Source organism: Phaethon lepturus, unplaced genomic scaffold (genome assembly GCF_000687285.1).
Source record: "Phaethon lepturus isolate BGI_N335 unplaced genomic scaffold, ASM68728v1 scaffold2843, whole genome shotgun sequence".
Taxonomy (NCBI): domain Eukaryota; kingdom Metazoa; phylum Chordata; class Aves; order Phaethontiformes; family Phaethontidae; genus Phaethon; species Phaethon lepturus.
In genome coordinates, this window is record NW_010526780.1 from 1,332 (window position 1) to 12,500 (window position 11,169).

Consider the following 11,169-nt stretch of genomic DNA (forward strand, 5'->3'; position numbering starts at 1 on the left):
GAATTGTAAGGTACAGCCATATAGCCCACCTATACCTTTCTTCTTCTGTGCAACAAAGTCAAGCTCAGTTGCACAAAACATAGCCAGTCCAGTATATTTTTCCACAGAGACAATTTGTGAAGCAATTTGTTCATGCACGGAAACCCCCCCCCATGTTTAATAAACTTAGTACAATATCCTGCATTTACACTAGCCCTACATTCAGCTGTGTTGCCATCGATGCCTTGTTGCCTTCTGAAGTTTGACATTGTTCCAAACATCTGTGCTGAATGGAGGATTCATGTTACCTGGAAAAGTCAAACTGCAATAATTTCTTCTCTACCTCCAAGGGAATTTTCTTTATTGTTTGGGACTTATCCAAAAATCCTTTCTGATTCCTGAGGAGTAGTGCTTAGGAATGATGTGGAGGGAGGGATTATCTTGTGCAAATTAATACTGTGGGTAGTTACAGGACTTAACTGACTAATTTCCAGAAAATTTGGTTGATTTAGCTACGTTCCATGTGCTTTGCAGCAGAGATGAAAATAAGTCACCAAAATACCAAAGTGGTGATAGGGGCAGCCTTTCGAGCACTGATTTGCTGTATTTATCACCATTTGACCGCCCCTGGCCACATGGGAGGGAGCTCAGCCCTAGAGTGAAGTACAACGTTACTACTTATTTCCTTTTTAGTAAGTATTAAAAGGATTCTTCCTTTCAGATTAGTTAAAGCTAAAGAGAAGCAATGCTATTAAAATTAGTTGCTTCTCTGGTGAAGATGATCCTGTGCGTTTGTCTCTGGCCTGTGAAACATAGCTGTGATTCAGTCATGATTTCTGTAGCTAGAAAATACACAGTATATTTCAAGTCCCATTATTCCCTGTTGGGCAAACAGAACACATGCTTATGTAAGAAAATTTTTAATAAAATTTTAAGCAAGGCATTAAAAAGAGGAATTTGTAAGAAAATACTGTAAACAATTTTATGTTAAAACCCAATTGCATGTAATTAATATTGTGATATTAGTGACTTCTCGCTGTTGATTATAGGTGACAAAGTAAATAGACTATTTGCATCCTCTGGCATTTGGGAGTTTGCATTCAAGCCTCTTTGCTTTAATCTGCTTGGAATTATTTATAACAAAGTTATTGCTGTCTTGTTTAATAGCTACATCTTTGTTGGACCAGACTAATTACTTTACAATGTTGTAAAAGTACGTGTAGAGCTTGTAGATTAGATCCTGGCTGAAATCTTCGGGAGAAGTTTGAGTTAGGTGCTGCAAAGTGTTGATGAACCAGTCTTTTTTCAGTTCATTTTAATCTTTTGTTGTCCATGTATAAAGCTTACAAAATTAGTGATTCCTTGAAAGCTGGAAGGCAAAAATATCAGAGCTGAGCTTAAAGTTAATTCTAAAATAAGTAAAAACTTGTGGTGGGAAAATGCATAGCATTCTGTCCTGTAGAGACGCTTCTTCTGTACCCTTTTTGTCCTCATCTGAGAGCAGATCCAAAAAAGGAGTTGTCTTTGCAGCAGTGAACTCCCAGTACTTGGCCTGACTGAAATTCAGAACTGTGTGTTAGGTACGTGGGCTGCTTGTGAAGTTCATAGAGATAAGTAGGACTTCAGAAGAGGAGCAGCCTACAAACAGAACGCTTAATGTATGGCTAGTCATTGAGGATACTCTAAAACCAGGAATGGATCTTGCATGTTTTAGGCAGTGGTGGTTTAATGTAAAACATAGAAATAGCTGTGAACTTGAGTGTTGGCCTGCTTCTGAAGGGAGTGTGCTGCCTGCTAGCTGCTTTGCTTCTGGACCCAGGGATCCTGGATTACCTGCTACTGTCATGCATGGTTTCAGGATTCAAAGGTAATGCTAGTCAGAGGATCGCAGAAAGCCTGTTACATACAGCTGGTCTTTCTTTTCTGGTTATGTATAGTGCTTCATTCATTTCATCATCTTTGCATTATCACATATTTTAAACTATATGCTACAGATATATGTTTTTCAACTTGCGAATGTGCATCTAACACCCACAGTATGGTGTCACAGGGTGTTGCCTTGCACTGGTTTCTAAGATACTTAGACATTTCTTTAAGGATTTTGTGGAATTTATTGTTAAATGTGTTCCTCACCTGTAGCAATGTGGACATTATTAGCTATGGTTGTAGCACAGCTGTATGCAGCCAGCCTTTCAAACTGTTTTTTTTTTTTCCCCTGTGCTAAGAAGTCATGGGTTTATATGACAATGTGTCCAGTCTTTTAATTTGCCCTGCATTTTTTTTAAGTCCTGTGTGAAGCTCAGCTGTTTACACTTTTAGTAAATCCTTTAGCATATCTTTATGAATAATTTATTTTTACAGATGCATTTAAAACCATCAGTTTGTTAGGGAAAGGTCTTCTCCCCCTCTGCCTACTGGAGTTGCAAGGTTTTGGGGTTGTAAGGGTTTCCAAATCATGTCTTAGCTTCCTTTCTCTGAAAATCTTTGCACTTTTTTTTTTTTAATTTGATTTGTTACCCTGGTTTAGTCTCCTTCCATTTATTTTGTTTCCTATTTCTACTTTCCTGTACATTATTTTGTTGACAAAACACTCGGCTTAGTGTTAATATATTGCCTTCTGTCTACGCTGTCTCTTGCCTTCCTGTATTTTGAGTTTAAGTACTTGTTGGCATCCCTACCTAAGGATGAACTACAACGAAATGTGGTGAGCTAATGCACTAGTGTGCTGTTGCCAGAAGGGAAAAGTTCTGTTTCTTCTACAATCCCCTTCCTACGTCTCCCATCTTTGAACATCCCCTACTTGCTTTTTCTCTGGCTTTCAGTAGACTCACATATGCATTGACTGAGCTCACTGCTTGCAGAACATAAACCCAGCTGCATTAGAGAATTAAATCAGCTCAACAAAAGGTCCAAAGAGTTCAAGATGGCTACGCGGGATTGTGTGGCAGAGAAAAGGAGAGAAAGCAAGACCTTTTGTGTCACTGAGCTATTGTATTGGCTTGTATAATTTCATGTTGGAGGTGTAATTTGACAATAGATTTAACTGATCTAAGTTAGGGCTGCTCCACCTCCAGCTGTGTCTTCCCGTTTATCTCTGTCTTTTGCCATCACAGTTCTGTTTGTGCCTCTGCAATAGAACGATTCAGGGAACTGAACTTTAAAAAAGTGACTTTTTGTCAAGGTTAGTTTTCAGCTGATTTCAGTTACCTTACCAGGAGTCTGGGTAGCCACAGGAACCTCCCTGGAAGGAAGAGGGTCTGGAAGGCATGCCTGAAGGCAGGGGAGGTAGCAGCATCGCTTAATCAGTTCGTGCAGTTTTAGAACTGCATCCTTACAGAGGCAGTAGCACAACAGAGTGTGAAGTGGGTTGAGGATTTGCTGCAAACTTTTCACTATGACATGTTCATGATCCACGTACGTCCTTCATAAAACTGGCTATTTAGTATGAAGAAATTGGTTATCAAATTCTTTCCAGGTGAATAGAAGTTAAATAAACATGTAGAAGCTTTCTGCCTGAGGAGTTTCAGTTCCTGTTTCTTCTCCAGTTCGTATGAAATAACAAATGGTTCAAAAAAGGGCAAGTCAGTGCATGTACAACCCTTTGGGAGCATCTTGCGAGATAAGCTATCTACTTGAGTGACATAATTGAAATGGAGAAGGAAAAGTAAACATAATACAACTTTTTAAACTGTGTAAATGAATGAAGAGGAAGGGAAGTGAACTTCTGAAGCAGGAGAGCTTGGACTTCTATCTTGTAGTCAGACAGCACTGACAGAGAGCGAACTCTTAGTGGTTGGGAGAATGACAGTGACTGGCACCTGTGTTTTTGGGGTTGGAATGAAAATATGCCTGGTGAATGAAAATTCCATATGAACTCTTAGTGTATTCCCTTACTCTTTTCTAGGTAGATTTTATTTGTGTATGGCTACTTCTGCTCTTGCTAAAACCAACCCTTAACCCAACTTAACTATCTGTGGGGGTTTCTTTGGCTTCTTTGACTGGACAACCTGTGAGTAGGGAATTAGGACACAAGTTTGTTGAAAAATTCAGTGTTAGTTATTTCCATATAGATGGGTGATAGCTACTTGTAGATTAACAAGTGCTGAGAATCTGTGTTGTCCACAATCAAGGCTGTCCCTACAGAGGGGAGGAATGTTCTGCCATCCCACAGGGAATATTGATCTGGCGGTATATTAAAAAAACAAAGGATTTAAATAACTCACTGTAATATTTTATTTACTACGTTACATTGTGGACTGTATGTTTCTCATAATTTCTGATTAACAGCAGACCAATAAAAAGTTAAGTATTTTTGAGAAACGGACAATGTGGGCTGACTGCAGGAGCATGACTAGTCACAGATCGTGAAGCTCAGTGGAAAGACATTGATTGGCTGCTCTTTTTAAATGTTGAAAGTGTTTCAGCATTATTTCATCATTTCTAATGCTGTCTTTAAGCTGGGTGTGTATCTTTATGAATGGATGGCATGGTAATGTACAGGTATTTAACCAGATTTCATCCTAATTCCTGACTAACATAGACCATTATTTACTGAAAAGACACTGTGCATATCCTGTGCTGTCATTCCTGTTCCTTGAAAATTTGTCTTTTTCAGTTGGAATCTCTTGCCACTCATGTTAAATATACCCATATTAAGTATGAGTTTGGAATGCCAGTGGTAAAAAGGTATATGAAAAGCTTTTTGAAAACTATTTTAGCACTTAAACTACAATCCAGGTGAGTTTCATCTTTCCAGTTACATTTAGGAGTGGGTGGTTGGTGAACCGTAACAAAACCAATTTGAAGTGAGAGAGCAGAATTTTAGGTAAACTGCTGAGGGTGTTGGTTTTCTTGTGCTTTTTGGAGATGCTGAGATACAGGAAGTGTATAAAGGCTTTGGACACGTCAGTGTTTTGAGGGCTGCTTCTGGGGTAGTGTATGTGGGTATGTACAGTGTATGTAGTGTATGTTTTCTAAGTATTCCCCAGTTTTTAGGAATGCACTGCAAATATTATCTGTGAAACTGAATTGACTTTCACTTTGCAAGTAAAATATTTCTGTTACGACATCAAAACATACATATTTCTCCTTTTCAATGGTTTATGCAGAACACCGTGAGAAAATTACATTTTAACACTAAGAATTACAGTAGATTTAGATTCAAAGTTAGTTTGCTTTATTGGACATGCCTTCTGACTTCCCATTTCTTTGGCAGCACAGCTATGTGGTTTTCATTTAACATAACACGAACAAGAAAGTTGGGATGCTCTGTTGACAACTACCAATATTCTCTGCTTCATCCAGATCTTCCCCAAGTGAGTCCTGAGCCCCTGCTTTTAAAATCACTTTGAATATTCATAAACTGCAACCTGCACCCCGGCTGCCAGCGTTGAGTGGGTGCTGAAGACAGTGACCCAACGAAGTGTGGGCCAGGTTTGACCAGGAAGCCCATTCCCTCCAAACAGCTAATCTTTTTTTCCTTAGAAGAGGTAAAGAATGACTGTTAAGTCAGTATGTTTTATAAAGCAGTAGGATGGCTGTTTCTTAACCTGCTTGCATCAGGCATAACGAATAAGCTGTTATTGCTGTGTTACCAAAGGGAAAAAGTTTGTGTCCTCCCAAAAGGTTTGTGGCTTTCATCTGGGAGCTGAGAGTTGCCGTTATGTCAGAGAGCAGAGCTGGAATCGGAATGGCACGCTTGGGCTCCCTGGCATAAACTGCTGGGATTAACACCCACGTGGTGGGATGGGTGATTGTATGTTACTTTTTGCTTTGCATATTCAGTAAGGCATTTGATTTGTAAACCCTTGTTTCCAGAGCACGGTTGTGTGGGGGTGTTTTTTGTTTTGTTTGGTTTTTTTTTTTTAAGTTTCAACTAGGGTGACCATTTGAATGTTCTACCTAGGCTCAAATTGTGCTGGGTAGCTGAGAATGATCCTTATCTTTGAATTTAATTAGCAAAGATAGTTCAAAAGCTTAGGGATCTAAAATTTGTCATTCAAAATGTGTGTTACATGCTGAAGAATCTAACTTGTTGACACCAAAAAGTAAGGAGCATGTACAGCGTTAAATGGGTAGCTCTTTCTGGAGGGCCTCAGCTCTAAGCTGTCTAAAATAATATAATGGTTATAGTCAAAACTAAAAATACCTGCCTTAATTGATGGTGTAACCCAGAAGTAAATATAGTACATTCTGTCCTTTGTGAACAGCAACCAAAGTGACCGTGTGCCTGATAAGCACATTGTGAACAGTGTAACTTGATGTTTCTGTGTTTGCAGTTATGTGGAGTAGTTACATCTATATTCTGCAGAAGAAAAATCCCTCAGACTTTCAGATTCTCAGCAGAACTGTAACACTCTGGATATTCTTTTAAGTAGATACTTATTTAAAAGTATAGCTGTTTCTTCTTTTACATTGATTATGAAATGTCTCCACTTATGACCCAAGATTAACCATAATGTATAGCATGTAGCTAATGGAAACCATGTATCATTGAGACTATTAATGATGTTTTCCACAGGAAAACATTGTATTTTTTGTTGTTGTAGAACTGCCATCTGTTAAAGCAATAACATTATTGCCTGAATACCATGAAATGTATTTCAGTGTGAATGGTTTATGGACTTTGAGCTATGAAAATAGTGTTTAAAAAGCATGTTTCATGTGATTAGGCAGTGCATTTAAGCTTTTTCTCCTGAAATAATTTGATCATGTTTATAAAGACGTAGTTGCAAGACCTAATGTCACAAGGATTTAAAGTTTTTCCCAGGTATCTTTCTTTCTTTTAAAAATGTTATTTTAAAATATATTCTGGTGAAATGTCAGCGATGAGCCCTGGTTCCTTTTCAGGAGTAGGTCCTCTGCTCAGATTTCACTAAGAGTTGTGGGTGGTCTTACCTCTCCTCTAAGAGACTGGTGGAAACCACCTGGAAAGCTGAGTGCTGGCTGTGGGACGTGAGCTTCTGTTGGGGTGTAGGAAGGTGCCCTTGCATTTTGGGCTGCTTTCTGTCTTTGTATGATCTTTAGATGTATGGGCAGATATTGGAGAGCTTTGACAGGTGGCCGCTAAGGAAGTGAATAAGGACAGTGAGTCCTGTGTACGAAGAAAGGAAGAGGTGTTATTCCCACTTCAGGCAGTTGCAGTTTGATAAGCTAATTTACTAGTGAGGACTTAACTTCCTTTCGCTGTATAGCGGACTTAGGGCATGGAGTAAATAGTGTCCATTAAGGGAGTTGCTATGTAATTGTAATGTCAAATGAAAAATTGGTTGTGTTGTCTGTATCCCCAGGTACTTCATCCTGCATCTGTTATGTATAGGTGGCACCTACTGTTTTGGTCAACTGAAAAAGGCAAAGATTTAAAGCTTTAGTAGTTAACCAAAAGTCTTCTCATACCTGCAAAGTATTAGTAACCATAATTGAAGTATAATATTTAGTGTATATGCTTGTGTTCCTGTGTTTGCCATTGTGTACAGGTTCATCGGAATCCAAATGATTTTCATCTTCAGAATGATGAAAATCATCTTTGCAAGATAAATGATTCAGAGTATCTTTCATTGTTGCTATCTTTGCAAGTGGTATGGTGAAGGCAAGGAGTCCTTTCCTCCTACATGATCAATATGAAAGCGTTTAAAAACATTGGTTTTGTTTGGCACTTTGGAAGTTTTGAGTGGTGGTGGTATAGTTGGCTCGCCTCTCGCTTCGTCTGTTGTCTGTTTTCCATGAACCAATGGATATAGTGGTGATGGATTTGCAGAAGGTGGTCATTGTATTACTTGTTTAAAGAGGTGACAGGCATGTCACATTTAAACGTGTTTTATATTTGCTTTTCAATTTTAAACAAGCGGTAACTATTTGGCAGTATTTGTAGTGTCTTTTTCACCATAAACTAGAACTTAAAAACCGTCTTTGGAAGAGTAATAATTATTGTCTAAAATTTAAAGATGATAAATATTATACCACTATGTTTTGACCTCTGGAGTTTATTAACAAGGTGAAAGGCATGCCTCACTGTGAAAGCAGTCTTGAAACAGCAAAGTCAAATTCTTGCTTATGTTGACAAACAGTACAAAAGATTCATTTTGTATCCTTGGCATTTTTTTGCATCTTTGGCATTTTGTATCATCAAAATGCCAAATTACTCTAAAATGTGAATCTATCATGCAGTCTTGAAAGACAAAAACAAGTTAAAAAAATAAAAGAACTTCCATATATGGACAGAAAATACCAATCTCTACCTTTCCTCTGCAAAAGCAACAACAAATCCACAAGTTAATTAATCTTCTATGCTTCCTATGGTAGAATGTATTTGTTACCTCTTTAGTTTGCTTGCTTTTATTATAAGAACAAGCCACAGAGGATAGAGCCACTTGCAGTGGTAGTGATACGACTTCTCCATTTTCTACCCTTTCCCCAAATTCAAAAAGGAAAAAAAGAAAAAGAAGACACATTCCAAACACTTCCAGTCAGTGCTTCTGACTGCTCAGATGAGATGAGTGGGTTATATAGTACCTGAATCAATATACATCATCTAAACACTTCAGCTTAGACTTCATTAGTTTTGGATAAATGCCTGCAATAGAGGATAAAGAGTTTTGTATTTACTACTTTTCCCTGGGGATTTTGAAACAAGTGTTTGTGACCCATAGGAATTGTCTATTGGTGCATTACATGGTCAACAGTCTTCAATATGTAAACGTATTGGTAAAACACATTGCAAAACTTTGAGTAGAAATACTGATGGTATTGAAAAGATTAAAATTCTTATAAAGGCTCTTCAAAGTAGCACTTCAGAAAAGTATTTTGGCAGTTTAGGTTCATAGTTGGGAATAGAGGCTGCGCTCCTAAGATTGTATCTCAAAGCCTTCTTAGCTAGCTTGTCAGAAAGTTATGAGAGTACGTGTTTAGCTGTTTTCTATTGAGATAGAACTATTCTTTCATACTCTCTAAAATCTACAGATAGATAAATTAATGCTGCCCGTAGGTCGAAGGTACTGGCCAGCAGACATCTATGTGTTAAACAAGTGGTTGGTGCCTCTGAAGAATAATGGGGTGATGCAGCTTTTGTCAGACAGAGCCATTTGTCTGGCTCAATAATAAGTTCAGATGTGCATAGTGATTTATTTCATTTTATAGAACAACTTAACGTAAGAAAACTTCCTTTCCAAAACAGTGCAGGGCTGGAATAGTTAAATGTTAGTGAACTCAAGCACATGAATGAGAATTCTCCAGTTCTTCTGCTGATGTTTATGATCATAAATACAGATTGAATTACAGTGTAATGACTGTATTTCTCTTTTCAGGACATAAGGGACGCTTTTGCGTGGTAGAATGGATGAACAGTCACAAGGCATGCAGGGGCCTACTGCTCCACCATTTCAGCCACAGGTACTTCTTTTTTTTTTAAACAGTTACTGGTGAGCAGATGCTATCATTTCTTAAATAGGAAAAGAGAAAAGTTAGAAAACATTTTCTTCTGGTGACAAAGCAGCGGTAAACAGATAGAATGTATTCTGGTGATCTTGAAATTAATTAATATCAGTCCTATATTTCGTAGGAATAATTACTTTTAATTTTTGCCTCCTACTGCTTTACCAGCTTTGAGTGTTTGGAGTTGGAGTGGGAGTGGGAAGCAAAGATTAAGGAAGTTGTTTTCTGAGAAATGGTGAGCTGTTAAACACTGTATGTTTCAAAATTGCATCAGAATTACCATATTTATTTCAGACTGTTACCTTCAACTTTCTCTTCTTACGCCTCCTGATGGTGATACTATATGAATTAGTGCCATTACTTGTTGAAACCTGGCAAGAGAAATCCACAGTAGCTGTAGTTATGTTAGAAAGAAGATGCACATGAAATTTAATCTTTGGATATGTGTTGATGGTGTGAAACAAAGGATAAAGATTATATGATAAGAGAGAATATTGAGACATTGCTTTTTGACATTTTTTAGGAGGTAATTCTTTGAAGGGAGTGCAAGAGCCTGTAGAGGAATATTTACTATGGTGACCATTCTAAATTAAAAGCTGGACAGTTCTTAACAAAGCTGGAACCTAAATTTTGTGATTTCCTTCTTAACAGCATAGGTGATAGGGCAATTTGTCCCTTTATTTTATAAAAACGAAGGTGAATTCTAGCTTGTGAAACTTAGTAAATTTACAATAACAAGCTTTCCTTAGCTCCAGTGTTTTTATTATAGCATTGTCATAGCAAAAAATCTGGATTTAATAGCATTTATACCAATGCAAAACAGTTAGAAATTTAAGACAAATATATAGCTATGCATACAGGTATTTTGAGAAAATACATTTGTAATTTTGAAACAAAAAAAATTCTTAAAAGACATATTATGAATATTACAAAGGGTCCTCATTATTACTTTTTTCTTTGCTGACTAAAGAGAAAATAGAACACAGCTGATGAAGGTTTCTTTATTTCTGGGAAACCTTCCTGTGTTTTCTGTTTGCTACAGCTCTTGTATTTCCTCATCTATGTCCTGAGTGTTTGAATACCTGTTTCTGATTCACAGAATCAACTTTCTGAGGACTCATTCAATTTTAGGAATTTTAATGTAACATACAAATTTAGTGTATGAATTCATACCAGTAAAATACGCTTCTGTTTTTACGGTTCTGAGTAATATGGCTCATCTACAGGTATCCAGTTTCTTTTGTGGTAAACTAAGGGCAGGCCTAAAAGCAATACTGCTGTAATCAGTTAGACACTTTCTACAAAAGAAGAAACTAATGTTTATTGTTGGCTTTGGTTAACTGTCAAGTGTTCTCATAATCTGTGTCTCATTACTCTTTTAAAATAAATTACTGTGTAAACTGCACTAAATACAATTTTTGTGATTTGTTTTTTCTGGAGACAAAAGATTTTGGGTTTGTGGATCTAAGCTGGACCTGCAGCAGAATATTGACTGTTTTGCATTTCAAGGGGTAACGAGTGAAGGGGAGCAAGAATGCTCTGATAGTCATGTTGCCAGGCGTAATACCAAAATAGTCATTCTCATGTTCAACAGTCATTCATACATGTTCTCATCTTGTTAATTCAAATTGTTTTTTTCTGTGAGCCAGATCCATAAGAATTAAAGTATGTATTTCTCTGCTAATGGAGCATGTTTGTGGTGAAAACTAGTAATAAAAAGATGTTACTGTACTAATTGCTGATACATTTAGGAGAAGCAAG

The 11,169-nt window shown here is 37.4% G+C and overlaps 1 protein-coding gene across 1 annotated transcript in view; it reads left to right on the top strand.

Annotated features, from left to right (window-relative positions):
• Positions 1-297: 297 nt before the first annotated feature.
• Positions 298-11,169, top strand: part of NEK7 (NIMA-related kinase 7) — a 63,152-nt gene continuing 52,280 nt past the window's right edge. The window contains exons 1-2 of the mRNA XM_010283162.1: positions 298-384; positions 9,282-9,366. Coding sequence (XP_010281464.1) covers positions 9,310-9,366 — 57 coding nt within the window. The 5' untranslated portion in view covers positions 298-384; positions 9,282-9,309. The remainder of the gene's footprint in view (positions 385-9,281; positions 9,367-11,169) is intronic.